At 35.0% G+C, this 22,031-nt stretch overlaps 1 protein-coding gene across 1 annotated transcript; it reads left to right on the top strand.

Annotated features, from left to right (window-relative positions):
- The first annotated feature begins 6,189 nt into the window (after positions 1–6,189).
- Positions 6,190–21,943, top strand: LOC123542736 (fibropellin-3-like). Its single transcript, XM_053531256.1, has 7 exons — positions 6,190–6,235; positions 8,205–8,363; positions 11,569–11,682; positions 14,716–14,829; positions 16,255–16,368; positions 16,927–17,040; positions 21,693–21,943. Exons 1-7 carry the CDS (start codon positions 6,190–6,192, stop codon positions 21,941–21,943), a joined length of 912 nt encoding a protein of 303 aa, XP_053387231.1.
- Positions 21,944–22,031: the final 88 nt, after the last annotated feature.

A 22,031-nucleotide genomic window follows, 5' to 3' on the forward strand; every position in this document is an offset into this window, starting at 1 on the left:
AAATATTATGCAATAACAGTGGATTGTTAAAAACAGACAAGTCTTTTAGTGGTATTACACATTTAATTATACAAATTGAATGTGAATCTATACATACATAGTATACAGTGTGTAATACTTTAAACCTAATGCATTGTACTGTTAATTATAATACACATGAACTTGATAACTTTATGTTTCACATGGCGGTCCAGAGAAAGTGATATTCACATCTAAAATTGATATTCTTATGAACAAACTTGAAAGAGCAACTATTCTTCAAAACAAACTCAGGCGCTATTCTAAATGTAGATATGTCAAACACCAGCCAGTCATATCTGGTTTCTGTAAACGCGTAGTCCAATCAGCAGTCTCGTTATATTTCGGTAAAAGTGTGTATAAAAATAATCTAACTGAGATATTGACAGCACTGCTCTGTTTTAATTATAGTCATAAAATACTTATTGTATAATAGTGTCGTCGGGCATCCATGCCTATCGCCCGCACCAACGTGATATTCAGACAGGCCTATCGGCCTCGGTGAACACCACCTTGCCAAGCACTGACAATGATACGCTTGCAAGCAATATTAAACATGCGAAAAAGTCTCGGAACAGACAAAAGGCTGAATGAACATGTCATACGCGGAGAGTCGGGTCTTTGTAAAGCCATAACCGCGCTCTTAAAATATTAGTGCGTATTAACTTGCAGACATGATGTGCTGAGCAATGTATTTCAACAATGACATATACTAAGAAAAGTTTTCAAGCACCTACCTAGGAGTTACACAAGATACAAATATGAAGGTCAGTATCCACTTTCAAGAACACTCTTTAAAAGCAAAGAACTCCTCGGGCTACATCCATAAGGATTAAATCCCTTAACAACAACCAGTCTGTACAAAATGGTTATCAATTACTCTGTATGGCTTTGAATTGTATAACTCTGTGATTATAGCCGATTTTTTGCCAAAAAGATACAAAGTTTGCAAGTCACCCTCGGATATGGGCGAAGCAATACTTAGACTAATCACACTCTCGTCTGAAGTTGAAAAAAAAGCGAAATGTTTTCTTTCTTCACAGAATATCAACCATTCGGTGCGACACTATTCCTAGCGGCTTATTCTTGCGCAATTTCATCATGTACGCGACATAGGACAAGCCGGTAACAAGCATTTACATCCCAGATGTAAGTAAACTTCTGTAAAGTACAAGCCACATTATTTCAGTAATTACTTTTCCGGACAAGACATACCGACTTAACTGACATGGAAAACAAAGGTAAAGGATGTTATAAGTAGGGTATAATATGCATTGTGGCAACGCCACTTAAATACAGGCCCCGAGTTTGACTATTTCAAATTACTCCGGACTGACTGACACGCCATGGCCTAGTGAGTATAGGGAAATAACTAGAGATGTAATGGCAACATATGGACAAGATCCACAGATTTAACACGAGACTTATGTTCTAAATGTGGTATCCAACACGTCATAACACAATGCTCAAATAGTGTTGAATTTGCAATTAGTTCCAATCCTTACAGACAATAACAATGCCAGTATCAGTTGTTAAATGGAAAAATGTTTACTCTAAAATTGTTGAGAGTCATGTCTGAGAATGAGGCCGAGTATTCGCATGAAAGAAATATCGATTTTTAACGGCTCTGCTATAATTACATTATAGACTGATTTTGATTTTGATATGAATTTCGAGCAAATATTCGTACAGAAAAATGAAGAATCAATGGACATGAAAGAGCAGTAGAACTTTACCTTCTTCGTACATATTTGCAAATGATCGTAGTTTGTCTGGCATCATAATTGTATATATTACCTATGTCACCTGTACATAGGTGAAATGTAATAGCAACAGATGGACAATGTACTTTGATATGCATGCATGTGTATTGTTAGTTGTAATTGTAAATATACACCTGGCAATCTCCTGACTGGAGAAAATAAAGAATCAGTGCAGTTCAATATATCAAAAGAGAAATCAAAATTAAATCTGGTTACTAAAAGATCAATCAGAAAACAGTAAGCTTAATAGAAACAATAAAATGTCCTTTCAATAATTTCACAATAAACACGTGAAAGCTTTTTGTAAGTATTTGATTCTCATTAAGGTAAATCAATGATGTCAAAAGCAAAATAACACAGACATTTTGTCCAGTATATTGATGGTCACGGCTTCAAATAAAAAAGGTAAATGATTCATTCAATTAATATTTGTTTTCTATTCGGTGTTTAACAAAGCTGGATTAACTCCAATCTACTATCCCCTGGACTTGCGTACATCCGGGTTTTTTTATCTATTTTGATCGCAATAGAGTATTAAGTATTGACATTTTGACCTACTTTGTCGGCCTTTTTTCTATATTTAGTTTTAAACAGGAATGGTGTTTGCCAAAGGAATGTGACGAGTAAATGAATAGACAGTATGGATCCTTGATGTTCATATGCGTGTACGTGCAACAAACGTGTTCAAAAGGATGAAAAGATTAATTTATCTGATTTTCCTCTTTGCTTATCTGATTTTCCTCTTTGCTCACTGGGACTGATATACTTTGAAACTTTACTTCTAGTATGTTTCGACGGGCCTTAAATTATATTTTTGTTACTTTGTTTTCTGCATTGGCTACATATGTATATGATTCTTAAAGTTTCGCTTTTATAATTTTTTACTTCAGAGGTTTTGTTTCTGTTTTACTTATTGAGCCTTTTATTACTAGTACTTGTGTAAGAAATTCACCCAATGAGGCTTCTCTAAAAATATGCACATGCTACCTGCTCTAGGGTTAGTTTTAGGGAACGTGTCTTTTTCCAGTGGAATTTTATCCTGAGCGCCTTCCTCACTACAACCTTTTGTTGCAAATACCTCCAGTTATCTGCAAGTAAACAGAGCAATAATCATGTTCTTCGATTCAATTTAAGTTGTCTGGCAAAAACACATTTTGCGTTATTTGCATTAAACGTTGGCGTATGCAGGTATTTCATTGCACGGGTAACTGATGGTACGCTCTCACGATGTGGCAAAATAGAATCATTTATATTGGTCCTATCTTATTCATTCAAGTTGTACTATTCTCAACTTTTTTTTCCAATTTAAATCTAGTAAATTTTCATGAGATATATTTATCTTGGCTAAATGTATAAAATAATGTGTTTCTAAAGTTGCAGTCACCATTCAATATTATAAAGCAACAAACAGTTTTTCAAAAATAAACTTACCGTTCTTGCGTGGCTTTACATATTCAAGAAACATATCAAAGAGTAGTATATTAAACCTAACGCACGGTACTGTTTTCACACAGAAACATGTCATAATTCAAGTTTACAAAGTCTCTGTCAAAATCTGAAATTTAGCTATAATTTATCTTAACAAATTGCAATTCATCGACAGCCTATAGTTTATGTAAATGTGTAAGTATATCATTAACTATAGAAATAGTTCGTTTTTTACCATAAGTTTACATCGCATATTTACACGTTTAGGCCATACCAAATTGATTAATAGTTCTTCGGAAAATTTTCAAAAAAAATAGGAGCGAGCGAGCGAATTTTTTTTTTTTTTTTTTTCTCTCAATTTCGATTTTTTTCAGAGGCGGGCAGATTTTACATGGAGCGAGCGGGTATTTTTTTTCCAGCTTGGACCCTAAAAGGAGGCATAACCAGTTATGATTATACATGAAGTTAACATTTCTTTAAGAATAACACAGAAATCAAACATTTACAGTGTGACTAACACAGTAGATAGCTTTTCTATATGTTTTAAAGACTACATGAATGGTTTTGCAAATAAATTCTTGCCAAAACTCACTTAATCAGTTTGTTTTTATTTTGTATTTATAATTACTAAGGGATGAGTGTCTTATTTTTAATTTTGATTGTTCTACATTAATCTGAAGGCGTGCCTATTTATCGGCAGAGGATGGTGAGGAATATTTAAGACAAAACGGGCACCCAAGTGGAATAACATATCTTCTGAAACCCAGTTAGATGGCTTCGACACATGAGCAACTTTGTGCCCCTAGTGAAGCTCCAAACGGTAGAGGTGAGGGGAAAGTAATAAATCACTTGACCAATAAGACCAAACGGAGTTGGGCACACAAATGCTTCAACATTGCTTGAATCCCATTGGAATAATTTCTTAACAGATCAGGATAGCTTAAGTTTTTGTGGTAGAGGTTCATTTCAGTCAAAAATGATAACAGACGGACAAAAAATGATCCCAATATGGCCACTCTTAAAAGTGTTATTTGTTGTGCTTTGATTGACCAAGAAATTTTGAGTTGGGAAGGTCTGTTTTTTCAGTTTCTTTCTTTCAATCAATGTCACAGCCAATTAATATACAAACAGGGAAAATTGGGGTTACAATACGACAGAAATTATCTTTATATCTACACTACTTATTTGAAAAGCTAAACATTTTTTTAATTGAATATATGCATTTTGATAGAATATCTGACTGCCGTACTAAAGAATTTACGTTCAATATGATTTTGGCTCGAAACAATTAAATTTAATGTGATGGATCAGTCAGGATCAGTGAACAAACTTGTTTTTAAAGAAAGCACTTTGTTTTGGCTCTAGATCTAACATATTGAACTAAACAACTGATAACAAATAGTTTGAAAACTTTATCTGAACAATATTTCTATGTTTAATCCAAATATTTTTAAATGAATCCCCGTGCACGTCTTACAAGTCGGGCTCACAGGTGACAGTTACGTACCTAGGATACAGTATGGGTCCATGAGCCATATGCACTTAAATTTACTACAATTATAATGTTTTCTTAGGAAAAAAATGACAAAAGGCCATTTTGAAAAAATGGCTCATTGTCACAGGAGCAAATTTTTTTTGTATTGAACAATCGTAGAACGTGCCTACTTCATCACCTACCGGCACATCGAAGGCCAAGTGTGGCATTAGCACAGACACTCCATATTTAAAACAAATGATGAACAACATCATAATTCCTGACTTTTTTAGTTTCAGTCATCAGCTACATGTATTACGAACGCATGAATTCCGATCAATTTCACTTTGACGCATTAAAACAGCGATAAAACCTGTTTTTCCGTTATCATTCCGGACCGCGTAATCAAAAAAAAAATGCTTTTTCGGAGATTTTTACGTACGTGCGGGCGGGTGATTTTTCTTTTCTTTTTCTCGGGAATGAAATCATTGATGCGGTAGTTCCGACGAACGACAAATCAATTTGGTATGGCCTTAGATAACTGACAAATCAGGATAGACAATTGTTATATTCATACGTAAACGCTACCCTCTTCAAGTTCCCTGTACTTTTTTCAATTAGTGGACCTTTAACGGTTCAAATCACTGTTACGTAGAATATCTGATTTCGGTTGGAAACTGCAGTATATATCAGCGTGTGAAAAATATGAGACATTTAAAGTTCAGAAATGAAACTGAAGCGTAGGTGTGTAATAAAGCATTATGGATGACAAGAACAATTTGTATATGCTTGTGAAAAATGTAAACAATTAAAAATCAGAGATGAAAATAAAGCATAACTAAATTGCAAATCTTTGAATATGTATTTTAGCAAGAAGGAACACTTTAACTATTAATTTACCTCTTAATAACTTCTGATTTCTTTATTCTTGTATAGCCACTAGTATTTCATTCATGTATCGGCATATTTCACTTAAAACAATTAACCTGAAAAAAAATAAACAAACATATTGACCTGGGTCCTTCATTCATGATGGATGGTCATCAATGAAAATATCGAACGAACCACTAAACAGATATCAATAACCGGATTTCAAGAGATGTTTGTGCAAACAATTGACAGTGGGGGCATATTACCTTATTTTATAGACAAATAAAAACACATTTCATAAACAAATACCACAATGAATGAATTTTTTTTATTGAATATTCATTATAAATCCAAATCTTTCTGGATAGCCCATATCTTTCGTAGGTGAACTTGTAAAAAATGATTCTGAAATTTTTATTTTGTATATTTTTTCTTTTTGAGTTGGCATGTGGAAAATCGGTTCAAAAATATTTTGAAAAGGAGTCAAGAAAATCTATCTCAGTAGATGTGAAAAGCGTCAAAACTTTAGCTGAAAAGGATTGTTTAGTACGGTGTTTGGACGTGTCCTGCACGCTTGCGGAGTATAATAAAAGTTCCAGTTTATGCCGGCTTGGAGTGGGAAATAATACTAATCTAATGGATACGTCAGACACTGATGTTGTGGTTTTCAATCTCTTGAATAGTAAGATATGATTTTATTGTCAGTATTTAAGTTTTGTAATGTAAACAAAAAAAATGTCGGTATATGTCGTGTAATTTCGGCATATTCCGAGAATCGTTTCGTTATCACTATGCCTTCGCTACATTGTGTCAAACTTTGTTACTATATTAGCAAAACGGATTTTTTTTATATTTAATAGATCTAGTCGTAATTGGCACATTCTATACCATAGCATTAGCTTTTTAAGCTAGAATCACACAGCCCCGGATGGACTTGCGGATGAGTTCCGCATTCCCATCCCCGGATTGCTCCGGATGTGTAAGGAATAAAATGGGTTTGGCGAATTTGTTACGTTATAAATCTCTAAATCAATCGTAACAGAACCTTAATTAATCTTATTAGAACCGGAATAAAACCGTAATAGCTCGTATTATTTCACCACAGTGATTGTCTTCCGGACTGTTACGATCTTTTAAGATCTGTTACGATCTTTTCAGAACTGTAACGGATTTATTACGGATTCCTTACGGATGTATTATCCGTGGCAACATTTTGAGCATGTTCAAAACTTTGCACCCTTGCCCCCGGATGCCCCCGATTTCTGAACGGATACACCGGATGACTTACGAATGAGTTAAGAGTTCTACATATGCGTTACGGGTGCTATCCGGAACTCATCCGCAAGCCCATCTGGGGCAGTGTGATTGAAGCTTATAAGGTATTTTTAATTGTTGAAGCGGATATGTTTCATGTAGATATCCTTGATTTTCTATTGCAACGTACACAGAGGATATTACATGAATGTCTTTTGATATTGCATTTATCAAACCAATTAAATAAAACAATAAAAAGCAGGCTCTGTTGAGCATTTTATCAATTTTATTCAACGAGTTTAAGGATGGCCTCAATTTCACCAAAAGCGTGCATACAACTTGATAATGTAAGCTTTGAAAATGTCAAACGATAGAAATGAGGTGCATATTGACAAGTTTTATAGTGACAGAAGTTCTCCAAAATTTCCTTCAGATTACCTCCCCTGTTAATTTTGTTTTTTCATGAGTTATCTCCCCTGAAAATTAGAAAATAATAAATTTCTCCTTTTCCCTACGGGGAATTTTAGATTTCTTTTTGATATTTGTATCAGAATCATATAATGCAGCTTTCTACCGCAAAATTTTCTCGAAACTCAAGCTCAGACTCTCATAATCAAAGGAATTATATATTTCCCATAGGCATCAACGTTAACTTCAATAGCGATTATCTCCCCAAAAATGACAAAATTCGAAATAGCTCTCGGTGAAACGTTTTTTATTTTGAATGTCTTTAAAGTGACCAAATTTCATTTAAATATTACCATCCAGTTACAAGATATGAAATATGGCTATTACACCATGTTATCCTTAATAAATTCAATGTGGAAAGACATAAATGTAATATTCTTTTTATCACATGTAAGCTGTTCCTGCTTCTTATTTCTTTACCTGTTATAGACACCAACGTGTGCTATACTTAAAATGACGTTCAAGTCAAAGCTTTATATAACGCTAGTGTAATACCTTATTTATTTAATGGTCATATTTCTCTCCCACGACGTCAAACATGTGATAATCTAAAGTATTTAATGACAGTCGGAAAGTTACATATTCTCCGTTTGTGATTTCGGCATTCTCCGTGTCTTACGAAAAGCAATGTGCGCGTTTAGGTACACTTTCATCCGTAAAAGGCGAAATTGCTAACGAGAATACGTAATCTTACGGAAATTGCCGAGTGTCATTACAGGTTCATTCCTTTAATATAAATGCATAAAAAGTCATTTCATTACTTCAAATCAAATGCATAAAAAGTAATTTCGAGTGCCTTTTAAGCCTGCTAAATCATAATGAGCAACATCACGAAAATACGTGACAAATATAGTAAAGATAAATACTAGCATTAAAGTCTTTTGCGTATAAATATATTATTCACATTTGTACTTCGTATTTACTTTCAGTGTGTGGGCCTCCGGATGGTCCAGATTTCGGATCATTTGTTATCTCAAATGTGCGCACATTGTGTACTTTCACGTGCAACCCTGGGTATACACTGACTGGACATCTGAGCCTGCAGTGCGTCCAGGGAGAATGGGATGGGAATCCACCAGTTTGTGAAGGTAGGTTTTAATTCATAATGGTAAAATGTAGTGTTTACATTTTATACGTCTTTCCACTGTTAGCTTGAGTCTGAAAGATAATAAAAATGTTTAACGCCATGATACAAACGCCCTGAGTAACGCACTAATATATTGTTCAAAACGTATTTTGTCAAGTTTTATTTTTAGTTGACTGATTGGTTAAACCTTTTGGTATAAATGAATAAGGTGCGTACATTTTTAAGGGAGTTTATTGTAGCAGTTTGGTATACGTTTATTTTATGTGTTTTATATATTAATCAAGATTTTAAAAATCTGCGTTCTTTACCCTTTTTGTTTATACTTTTATTCAGAAATAAACGAATGTCTGAGTACACCGTGTCTGAATGGAGCCACGTGCAATGATGAAATAAATCGGTACAGCTGCACGTGCGTTCCTGGATACACAGGGATAAACTGTGAACAAGGTATTTTATTTTTCCTCTCCTTACTTAAGAGTCTAACGTCTTCATCGGATAAAAAGTGGTCACGTGGTCACCCCTGTATTTCTTTGAGATTTAGTAGATTATCTCGTCGCGCTAGGCTGAACTACATGGTCGACAAAACAAATCATTTTTTGGGGGTTTGCTAGTGTCCCTCCACGAAAATATGTAGGGTAAGTATGATACATGAGGGCAAGGGGACTCGGCTGACACCTTTCCCAATATCACCACTACCCCTTCCCTCACCACCCCACCCCCTCACCGTTAATAATACTGAACCCACATATTTCCATGGAGGGTCACTAACAACCCCATTAATTACTAGAATTTTTCATATTGCATCTATAAATGTGACCTATTATAGCCATTCCTTTACGAGCACGCATTATCTATTGACAGGCTATGCTGACCGGGAAAAACACATATTAAGGTAAAGAAGGCGTAATGAGCAAGTTGGATCCTTGATGATATGTTTAAACAATAGCAAAATCTGACCTTCCCCTCATGTACAATTATTATAAAGGTCAAATGCACACTTTTTACGCAAATGGCGTCGAAAATTCACGTTTTTGTCTTGCCTAAATAGTGGTGAGGTTGCCGTTTTTACGGACGTCTATTAAATTCAAAAAGTATTTTGTTTTTCTTTTATTATAACAAGCCCGTTGAAACCTATACGGTGATGCAATTTTCAAAAAATGTTCTCCCACTATTCGCCGACGGAAGGCATACTTTATCTGCCGTTGTCGTGTGTTGTATTTTGTTGTGCTACATTGCATTACTTTGCACTGTACTGTACTGTACAGTGTTGAATTACATTTTGTTGTACTGTCTTGAATATTTAGTCTGCTTGCAATAAATTGTGCTCTTTCGAGTGTGTGAAGCTGTGAAAGCTTCAGAATATAAAGCATATTAAATTGCTACACTCCACATGCATTTCCTCATTTTGCAGGGATCAAAATTTCCTAGAGTTACCCATGCATCATCGTAATGTTACTCTCCTAAAATCTAGCTAAAATGTTTTATAATGTTCTTTTTATTTTGTCATCTACCGTAGACATTTTCCGATATGTTGAAATATATATCACAAGAATCTGAGTCTGCGAATCCACAGAAAATAATGTCAACCTCGGTTTTTTTTTACCTCGGTTCACATAATGATAAAGATAATAGGACGCACAGTGCACCACAAACACTGCCTCAGAGCCAGGCATTTGCAAAGAAGGCCAATACTTCCCGGGTTCACAATTTTTGCCAATATAACATTTATAAAATGTTGTACAATCGCTATTAGTTTATTTAAAGTATTGTTTTAAATCGTTAATATATTTTCTAGAAATCGACGAATGCCAGAGTTCCCCGTGTCAAAATGGAGCGACCTGTACTGACATGATCAATCAATATTCATGCACGTGTTCTGCAGGGTATGTTGGATCGAACTGCGAGCAAGGTAAACCTTAATGATTCTGTCTTAACTACGAATCTATCTCAATAGAACGCCGTTTTTTATATTACAAATAGTGAGAAAGTAAGTTCCTATATGCAGTTAATTCGCAATACATGTATAGATAAAAGGGATATACCTATTTCTATACGGCACAAACTCATTTGCTTTTGCATGATATTTGATACATGCATCTTTTTTATGTGCTAAATGTCATGGAGCATCACAATTTTGATATATTAGTTTTCACATTGTAACATAGTAAACTGGTAAATGTATGGTATGAAATCTTATTATTGAAGTTTAAAGATTCCACTAGATGTAAATGCATATATGTGAGTTTGTAAAATCTTTATGCATCGAGAAAGTGAATAAAAGGGGTAACCCTTTTTGGGGCCTAAAAATAAAGTAAGATCACACTGTCCAAAACTTCTTTTGTTTTTTTAATGGTATTTGCCATACATTTTTCGGCGTAGCTGTCTAAGCCAACTGTTGACCTACGCAAAAAAACCATTAAAAGTTGTAAATTTATAATTCTCCAACCAATAAAAACATCGGGACAGTACAGAAATGAATACATGCATACTTTTAATTGGCTGAAATTAATATACTGTATCACCAAATGTTTCGTTACATTTCAACAGAGTATTACATAGATACAGTAATTACTGTCTCTAATGACGTTTATTGGAACCTGTAGACAGGAGGTATTTATACAGGCAATGTTGGGTTTTCACCTAAATGATGACTGGGTTTAAGTACAGCAATATTGTGTAACTATCTATGTATAGTGTAGTTGACGGTTAGTGGTGAGCTCGGCTATCTTCGTACTTGCGGATTGATATCTACAGCTTGATTAAATTAAAGTAATAAATGTAAGTGTTTAGTATGACTTTGAATCACCAAATGCCGTCTTTTTGCCGGAATAGATACCGAAAAGTGTAAGAAATGCAGTATTTACCTTAATTTGCACAGAAAAATTCAAAATCTTTTGCAAAGCGTCATAATTTTGTCAAGAAGTAATACATTTCTAGTATTGCGGGAGATTGTTCTTTATGTATAGTGCAATCCAACATTTTCAATACATTCGCCAACGCCGAATATCTTTTTAAAGACATTTCTTGTAACATGATATCTGTAGCTGGAATGCATGACTACTTTCATTTGACCACTTAGTATCATAGATATAGTAAAACTAGATTTTGATGCAGTTATCACTGTTGGTATAATTGGAAGTTAATATTCGACAAAATTAATAAACATTAATGTTCTTCTTTGTACATATTTATCTTACATCTTTCAGATTTCGATGAATGTCACAGTTCACCGTGTTTGAATGGTGGCAGGTGTGTTGATATGCTGAACGAGTACACGTGTACTTGTGTACCTGGATATGCTGGAACACATTGCGAACAAGGTATAGTTTTTGCCGTTCAATTTAAACACGCGCCAAAGAAAAATTGTATTCCTTTGCATTTCCATGAAAATACATTATTTCAGGTAGAGCCTAAATTGTCCACTTGTCAGCTTGTAGTGTAGCTGTATTATAGTAGTACTATCGGAATGATTTTCACGAAATTCATATGGGAGGAAAATGTAGGTCACCAGGTTGTGGTTTGAATAAGAAAATTACCTCCAATTTTCCGAAAATTTTAAAGAATTCTGGGAACAATTACATGCCTTGCTTGTAACATTGATGTCTAGATTTTCAAAAGCACGAAATTCTTAGTCACATTCATATAAATTGTTCGTCAACATCGTAGGTTTGCAGAAAGTATTTTACCAACAGCCATACGTCGAGGCTAAGCAATTCTTGAAAAGCAAAAGAAATTATAGGAAGGAGGGCTCCTACTGAAAAACAAAACCTTGTAAATGAAAAGTCAAATTGTTAGTGTTTTGTTTGTCTTCTGTTAAAATATTTTGGATCTTTTTCTGACATAAATCTTACGTTTCCTCTACAAAATTAGTATTGACAATCGATTTAGAACTTAAGGAGAAAAATAATGAAGATCATTCTGATAAGAAAGTGAATTTTTGGAATTAGGTTGAGGTATTCACTGTGATAATGATACAAAGAATATATCTTGAACTGGTTTGAAACGGTCCTGGGCTTCCGCTCTGATCGTTATGTAGATCACAAACCTAACAATCCTTTGTCGGAAGTTCAACTCCCTTGCTTTGTAAAAACCTGACAGAAGATAATGTGTCTGAGTGAGAGAAATGTTAAAATAGAAAAAGTGGAAACTCCACAGATCGCTCAATACGACAAAAATGAAAAAATGTTGCAGGCTCAGTTTGATTGAGCCTGTTCATGGGCGGTAGTGGAAATGTAGGCTACCGTTCATGCTCTCTAGCTCCGGGTTGAACAGAACTCAACATTTACACATGTTACAAGTACAAAAAACAATTAAGAGACATCCGTACATGTGTTCATACGACGGTGCACATAAAACCTTCACTGATACACTATAGCGTAATAATTCCCAGTTAAACAATGGGTAGAACTAATCGAAATGGAATGTAAACACTTGCGGAAAATAAGTCAGTTCTGATTAAGATTCCAGGAAATCTGATTAGGTTATATGATCGAAGAAACGTTTTAAAATGACTTGCTGACAGTTTAAAGCGGCATTGAATCATAATAGAAACAAAACAAACAAATATATTTTATTGATTGATATTACCCGTATTCCATTGAGTACTCCTTTTTCTCAAATTCTCAAATTTTAGAATAGTCTTTACAATTGTGTGTTGTTGTTGTTTTTTTGTTGTTGTTTTTTGAGGGGGTGGGGATTTAACGTCGCACCGACACATGATAAGTCATATGGCGACTTTCCGGCTTTAATGGTAGAGGAAGACCCCAGGTGCGTTATTTCACCACGAGCGGGCACCTGGGTAGAACCACCAACCTGCCACATGAAGAATTCAACTCTCCGAGTGAGGCTCGAACCCACATCCATGAGGGGCATGTGATTTGAAGTCAGCGATCTTAACCACTCGGCCACGGAGGACCCTTACAATTGTTGATAGTACACTGTTCTACTCTGTTGCCTGATCTTTATGAGATTATATAGGCTTTGGAACAAGACCACATTTTACACTGTTACAAGAAGTTATCACGTGTCTGTTCTGCCTTCACCATATTTTATTTAGAATAATTAATCTCATTCTAGTACGAATTTATTCTCACTGCACTGACTTAAAATATAATCAAACTGTTCCTTGCGGTCACAGAAATAAGCGGATGACAATTGATGTCGACAAATTGAATGCAGATATCGGACAGCCTTATTGTTTGCCTGAGGTTATCTGGTTTTGCATTCATGTATAATTGTTCATGTATTCCTTCTGTTGATCTACTGATTTCTTAATTGACATCTGGCGACTGGTTCACATATTGACATCTGGCGACTGGTTCACATATTGATTTTTTTTTTGCTTTATGGATGAAGGTACGATGAAATCATAAGCAGGTTTGGTTTAAAAATTTTAAACTCTATTATTGAATGTTAAAATGTTTATGTAAATTGTACATCTGATATAATGGTGTTGTGTGAGTTTGATATATTAACTACTGATTCTATTGTGCAGAACTTCTTACTGCAAAAGGAATTTGTATATATATTTATACAGTAATCTAAGACACAGAGGTTCCTTACTTTTTATTCTAATATGACTGACAATGCTTTAATCATCACAACGATGTTATGTTGACGTCACGTCAACGTGATATTTAGCGCCATGTACGCATCAAGAAATAGCGCTTTCATTTTTTTTAATATTCTCATTTTAACGTTGATGTGCCCGATATCGTAAGGAGAATTGATGTATTTAACTTCCAGAAAACATTTCAAAGCATTTTCCTGGTTAAATAGCAAATTTTGTTAAATAAATTTAAACACATTCTATTATAACTTCTGAATGTTAATTAACCAGTCTAATGTCCTAAGATGTACAACCTTTAGTCCTGTCAGATTTTCAACTCGTATCAGTCAGTATTGGTAACTATTTACTTATATAACTCTACATGTATTTGTCGTGCAAGTTCTTCTGTTTGAGCAATATGTTCCATGTAACTTCAGTGCTGATACCCATAAATTTATTTATTTTATTTTGTTGGGTTTAATTTGATGGTGGAGGAAGAACCCAGGCGCCCCAGTGTGCATTATTTCATCACGAGCGGGCACCTGGGTAGAACCACCGACCTTCCGTAAGCCAACTGGATGGCTTCCTCACATGAAGAATTCAACGCCCCGAGTGAGGCTCGAACCCACATCGATGAGGGGCAAGTGGTTTGAAGTCAGCGACCTTAACCGCTCGGCCACGGAGGCCCCACGATACCCATAAAGAACTGTTTGTAGAAAACACTGAAAACTGATCATGCTAAAACAACCATTTAATTACTTGAGTTGTTTCAAGTATTTCTTTAGATGATACATATATATTGTAGACATTGACGAATGCGCTAGTTCCCCGTGTCAAAATGGAGCGACCTGTGTTGACATGATCAATGAATATTCATGCACGTGTTCCGCAGGCTATGTTGGCTTGAACTGCGAGCAAGGTAAATCATGTTTTTATGTTGGCTATACGTATGCCGTACCAGAACGCAGCTATTATGATGAAAAAAAGAGTTATTGCGATCAAAGACAGAGAAAGCGTGGTTACGATCCCAACTGAAAGATCCCAGATATAGAAAGAATAATATAATCCCTGACGAAGAAAGAGTCAATTCTATCCTAGACGAAAAAATAGTTAATACGTTTCCATCTGAAGAAAGTGTAAGTAAGATCCCAGCTAAAAACTTCAAGATAAAATAAGAGTAAGTACGATCCAAGACGGAGAATCACAGAAGAATAAAGAGTAAGTACAATGTTACGTGTAAGGTTGCTTAAAATACTTAAAGAAGCAGAAAAAGAAATCGGCATAACAATAACAGAATTTCTTTTGAAATCAATTAATATAGATACTTTGAAAATGTAAACTTGCAGTAAAATTTAGTTATAATAAGTCCCGTCAGTATTAATTCCAAATTTCTCATACAATCCAAACTGAATTTAGTACATACAAAGAACATAAATCCTCTCTTTAAAAATGAATTTGATCCACAATCAATCAAACTTTAAATGTCCAAACTGGTAGTATTGTGTTGTTAAGGAATACAGGAAAGTTCTTACATTATGTTCTACCTGACTTCAAACAGCTGCCTATTTAAAGCATCATGGAAGGTTCCAGAACTTTCATTTACCACCAAGAATGAACGGAAGATTCTGGAAAATCCCAGAATAATCTAGACTTAAAATAGTTTTTACACCATTTTTGTCAGTATTTGTGATAGAAGATTCTGGAACACCATAGAAGTCTCAAAACTAGGACAGGCTTTACGATAAATAATGAGTTATCAAAATAAAAAAGAAAATAATACAGTGGACATAATTGGAAATTGCATACATAATAACAATCTCAGACGAAGAAGAAAAAGAAAGAAAGAGTTAAGTACGACCTCAGATGTAGAGTGAGTAAGTACGATCTAAAACATACAAAGAGTAAATTCAATCCCAGACAAAGAAAGACTCAGTACGATCCGAGTGACTTGTATGCAGTGACCATAATTTGGTGATATTTCTAATAGGAAGGAAGCAATGCTGATATGTTGAACGAGAATACGTGCACATGTGTACACATCTGTTAAAGAATATGACGAATGTCAAGGTTAAAGGTAGCTTTGATGGTACGTTAAACAAGTGTACATGTGTTTTACAAGTAACTATGTTGATATGTTAAACGAGAACATGTGTGCATGTACACACATCTATTATAGATTATGACAAATGTTGACGAAAACTTTAGCTGTCTTGATATTTGGAACGAGTATGCGTGTACATGTGCACACATCTTTAATATATGTGTTGACGAATGTCAAAGTTCAAGGTAGCTGTGTTGATATGTTGAACCAATACACGTGTATATATGTACAAATCTATTATAGATTATGACGAATGTCAAAGTTCACCATGTGAGAATGGTGGCAGCTGCACGGATATGTTGAATGCGTACGTATGTACTTGTGCACCAGGTTATGACGGGACAAATTGCAATCAAGGTAAAGATTTTTTCCTCGGTCATTTAAAGAGTATCATATGAGCCGCGCCATGGGAAAACCAACATAATAGCTTTGCGACCAGCATGGATCCAGACCAGCCTACGCATCCGCGCAGTCTGGTCAGGATCCATGCTGTTCGCTAACAGTTTCTCCAATGCCAATAGGCTTTGAAAGCGAACAACGTGGATCCTGACCAGACTGCGCGGATGCGCAGGCTGGTCTGGATCCATGCTGAACGCAAAGTCACTATGTTGGTTTTCCCATGGCGCGGCTCATATCAAATTTAGAATTTTCACAAATTTATTTCATATACTGACAGCAAAGTTGGTATGATACGCCTAAACCAGAAATTTAACGCCCGCGAAATTAAATGATTTCACTGAGACTACTAGAGTTCTCTCTGCATGGAACTTTAGTGCTGAAACTAATTGCTGAAACAGTATTTTGCACTGGCAATCTTCTGCTTCGTTGTTTCAGGATAGAAAGTAGGGTTAAATCATGAGTCCCTTAAATGTTTATTCACTTGATATTATCTAACATGAAAAATATATGTTTTAGACGTCGATGAATGCACGAGTAACCCGTGTCAAAATGGGGCAGTCTGTGTCGACAAGATAAATGAATATTCATGCACGTGTTCTGCAGGATACGTTGGGTTGAACTGCGAGCAAGGTAATGTGAAAATTTGAAACTGACCGTCGGCCAACAGTTAATTGATAAGCGTTACTCTTATAGAGAGATCACTTTAAGTGAACTAGACTGGACTACCTTGTAAATTGAATCCAAAAGTTTGTTGTGGAACCAGTCGTTCATTTACATACATCTTCCTGTACTAAGTATGGTTATATTTACTGGTCCTTTGGAATCATGCAGTGGTCGTTACACCTTCAACGCGAAGTAATAAACTCATATTGTGATATATATAAAATTTAACCTAAACACCCGTTACGTCGACTTTCTTGTACTTGCAATAGATCAGGTTATATTCGCATGGGAAACAAAATGCTGTTTTATCTTTTTCATTCAAGAAAATCAGCTCTTCAAAACGTAAATTCGTGCACATGCTTTGCAAAGCACTGATGTATATTTTAAAAGTTAGGGTGTTTGTTAATCAATCAGTTTATTTCTAATACTGCAATAATTATAGACTGATTAAGTAATAAGATATCGTACAGCATGTATTGACATAGCAAAGAGGTTATACAATACAATACAATACAATACAATACAATACAATGGAACTCATGTACATGTGCTGCTGGATTTGCTGGAACAAATTGTGGACAAGGTTCGAAATCTTTAGTTTTTAGCCCTTACCCTGCTTAATTTCTATAATGAACTTGTCCATCTTTCAATTTTGAAAGTACCAATAACTGTTAAAAGGGGAGCCTACCAAAAGTACTGACTGAATGGCGATCAGTGCAGATCATGATCAGACTGCACGGGTGTCATGATCTACACTGGTCGCAAAGGCAGAACCAATCGTGTTTAACATGATAAGGGGTTAGCATATCCGCTCAAATGAAAATGTTGAATATAGACGAACCTGTATAAAAACATGCTAGTAAGAAAACAAACGTGTGGCCTTTATTCTCGGGTTTAAATAGAATTAGAGATGTTTATTTGGTATGATAGAGCTGTTCTTGAGAGCCAAGTGCTCTCTGTTCACAAGTGCTTTTTACACAAATTTTACTATATATGCATCGATCTTTTCCTGGATACTAATGTATTACCAAATGAGATATTAATGAGAAAATAATGTTATTTACAATTAAAAATAAGATTATATTTAATAAGAATGTTTATTGATGAGGAGTTATGACGTCACTATGCTCTGAATAGTAATAAAATCTTTATTGTGTGTAGTTCCAGTTTCGTATTCTTTCCAGTTCTTAAATGAGCCATTTCTAATAAGATAACAAGAAATGTTTTCTTCGAAAGTTGCAGCTAAAAATAAAACCACTTCCTTAATTTAAAAACAAGTTACATAGAGGCTTTAGATCGGGGGCCAGAAAAATCTACCATGCATCCACCTAGATTGTTTTCATAGGTGCCCAATTGTTTGACAGGACCAACTCTTTCAAAAATAAAAAAAGGTTCCCATGAAAGACATTTTTTCAATCAAACTATGTATAATTTCACTGTTTCCATAGCAACCGTTCATTTTCAGAAATGATAACCATATATATAGGCGATAATCCATCATGCATTGCTCGGTTTATAGTGATAAAACAATAAAACTGGTATCAAAATTGAACTGAGCCATTGGCCTTTAGGTAGTTTTAATATTTTTATTTGATAATCTATTTTGCATATTCATGAATATAAATGAGAATGTTACAAAATGTCAAAATTGTTTTGAAAATAGCATTTTCTAAGTTTTAGATCAATTTAAATGTAACAGACAGTGATTTTTACTATCGTATTTTGTTACTTTGAAGTACTAGTAAATGCATGTAGTTTACTCCACATTAGGTATTTCAGCTAATTTGCATAGAATGGAACCAATGCTCGGGAAACAAGATACTATTGATACCGAATAACATGATTAGACAAATTGTGATCAATAAACTGATTTGAGCTGCATCGTATTAAAATATAGAGTGGACACTAAGTCTTATCTGAATGAAAAGTAAGTATGTTACATGCTTTGCAAATGTTATGTTACCGTTTCATTTATTTTGTTTCGTTGTATTTATTTTTTTTATTAAAGAAAATAGTCTATTATTCTGATATAAGGAATTCTTTCATTCACAAGAATATTCGGAATCTATTCACGGCCATGATTATGAGAGTTTGTTACGTTGTCATAGTATTAATATTATATCGGAGCATATTCTAGAAATTTTCTTTCTTTTTTAATCTATTGCCCACCATAACTTTCAATTATATATTTCATATATTTCATATATACTTTCTTAAAGGTGTCCTTAAATTCTAATATTGTTAACAATACTGGCCGCGATTTCCCAAGCTTTGAGCTGGATGGGTCTAAAATATTACCGGGGGTATTTGAAAACTGTTTATACATTTTAGTGATTATTTAGAATAAGAAATTGCTGGGTGTTTACATTAAAATGCACGTTCGCAATCGGAAGCAGCGTCGTATCTTGGCCTGGGTACGATTTCTGAATAAAAGAGATGGGTATGCCTTACAGTTTTTTTTATAATTTGAATCAATGGGAAATTTAGAATGGTTAAAGGTCTTAATAACTATCTCGAATAAGAATTTGTTGAGTAAAATAATTGAATGTCCATATTTCCCTGGACTGATCTAAAATATTAACTGGGGTATTTGAAACAAGTCAAAATGGAAGCGGTCATCTAACTATTTATATTATTAAGTAGGTTTGAAGAAAAATAAATGTTTAGGTGACACTTTTCTTTACACCATTGTTTAAGTCGAAGTTTCATGCTGTCACACTATATATATCATATCATTTCTAGGAATTTTCCGTCTCAGCGAGACCTTTGTTTCATAGGGTAAGAAAAATATGCAGCCAGACCGGGACTAGAACTAAGGACCTTGGAATTCCGTTCCGATGCTCTACCGACTGAGCTACTCGGCTGCTTACACATTTTCTCCCCATTTTAATATAATTATCAGGTCCTATACCGTTACATATTTCCCCACCATTTTTTGAAATTCGTCCTCGAATTTCAGCGGGTACTTTATACATAAGCAATTACAGCATCGGAGACTAACTAGTGTAATGCCGTCACGGCCCCACGTTGGGCGGCAAATGTCACAGGGTGAGAAAATGTGCAGTCAAACCGGGACTCGAACCCGTGGTCTCGGAATACCTTCCCGATGCTCTACCGACTGAGCTACCCGGCCGCTTACACATTTTCTCCCCATTTTAATACAAGCAAGTCCTATACCGTGACATTTGCATAAAATACACATTAGCACTGGCAAGCAGTGTCACATTACACATAAGTCACCAGTGTTCCTGGATTCTGTTCTAATCAGTTTTCCTCAATTAAGTGCTAACTTCTCAATAACTTCGGACACACTGTCTTTGATCAAATCTTCGCGGAGAATACAGGCCTCAACCGGATATCTGGCTCAATACCCTATGATCCTTTTTGGGGCTGAACCTACTTCCGCCTCTAACCGCAGTTGGATGCGGCTACGGAGGTTCTTTTTGGGCATTCGGCTATTCATTAATAGCTTCGTCCCCAAGAAAGATTGCAGCAGACTGGCTCGATTACATCAGACTTAAACTTTCAATTACTTCTATTTATATTACCTGCATTGAAATTTAGCAATTTGTTTTAGTCATGGTGTATCAGCCATCAGTGTAAAAAAATATTATTTTAGATAAAACTGAGAGACTTTAATGCCAGATTAAAAATTTATGGTACATTTAATCGAAATGAAACTTAGAAATTGTTACTTTGTAACAAAATTTGGTAATTTTGTAATATTTTCATTAATATTCATGAAAATTAGTTTATTAATATGAAAGAATTGCTAATAGACGGCCAAAGCCTCAGCTCCTTTTCATTTTTTTATGTTGAAAGAGTTGGACCTGCCAAACAATTTGGTACCTATAAAAAAGGATGCATGGTTGATGTTGCTGGTCCACGACCTAATAGGCATATCAGTTATGATTATTTTGCCTTAGATGAAACTTTACACAATTCAATCCTATTGAAATACTAATACCAATGTCTTTACTTTTATAGATATCAACGAATGCGCGAGTTCACCGTGCCAGAACGGTGGCACGTGCATCGATTTGACCAACGGCTACAGCTGTACCTGCTTATCAGTAAATAAAGGAATACACTGTGAACAACGTTTGTATCTTTTAAATAATTTTACTGTTTTATTGCCCGCCTGATCCGAGGGCTGATTACGAGAGAAGCATTGCAGCTTTACAGCGTTTTTTGTCTGTTGTCCTGACAAGAAATTTTAAATCATTGACAGCCCAGAAATAGTGTTAAAGAGCATTTTTGCTTTTCTAAATCCTAAGTACTGGCCTGGGCAGGGTCCACCTTTAAGTAATAAAACTTTGTCATTTATTTATATCAGTTTTCATTAACTGTTGTGATTTTCGTTTCAAAACTAAATTAAACTTTGAACTTCTTTTTGTTTTCAAAAATAAACTGTGAATTGAATTCCTGCGTCATATGTACGGTTCATGTATAAATTGTGTGTTAGCAAATGACATAAATGATAAGCGGTTTTTTTCCCAACAGAAGTTCTCTGTAGCAATGATATTACATAAAGCACTATATACTCCCTTAATAGCCAAAATATTAGGTTTAAGGTGATGTTTTTGTAGAACCTTAAAGTATCTTGTTATTCTCTTTAGACTGTTACCCTACAACACCATGGGCATACAATGGAAAAAAGGCAACGACAATTACGGGAATACCATGTCAGAGATGGGACTCTCAGACCCCACATCCGCATCCGCATACAAACTTGAACTATTTTCCGGAAACAGTACTTTCTGCGGCTCACAATTACTGCAGAAACCCTGAAGCTGGTGAATATAACCCCTGGTGTATGACAACAAGTCCCTCGAAGGAATGGGACTACTGTGGCATACCGAAATGCTAATATTGAAAGATTTATATATAGATCTATGTGGGCAATATATATTAAAAGGATACATAAAACGATTTTGTCGGATTAATACAAATTGTTT

Source organism: Mercenaria mercenaria, chromosome 19 (assembly GCF_021730395.1).
Source record: "Mercenaria mercenaria strain notata chromosome 19, MADL_Memer_1, whole genome shotgun sequence".
In the NCBI taxonomy this organism is placed as follows: Eukaryota; Metazoa; Mollusca; class Bivalvia; order Venerida; family Veneridae; genus Mercenaria; species Mercenaria mercenaria.

Coding starts and splice junctions, on each gene's coding strand:
- LOC123542736 (XM_053531256.1), top strand. CDS start 6,190: ATGGATACGTCAGACACTGATGTTGTGGTTTTCAATCTCTTGAATA. Junction 14,830..16,254: donor TGGCTTGAACTGCGAGCAAG/GTAAATCATGTT, acceptor AATCTATTATAG/ATTATGACGAATGTCAAAGT. Junction 16,369..16,926: donor CGGGACAAATTGCAATCAAG/GTAAAGATTTTT, acceptor TATATGTTTTAG/ACGTCGATGAATGCACGAGT.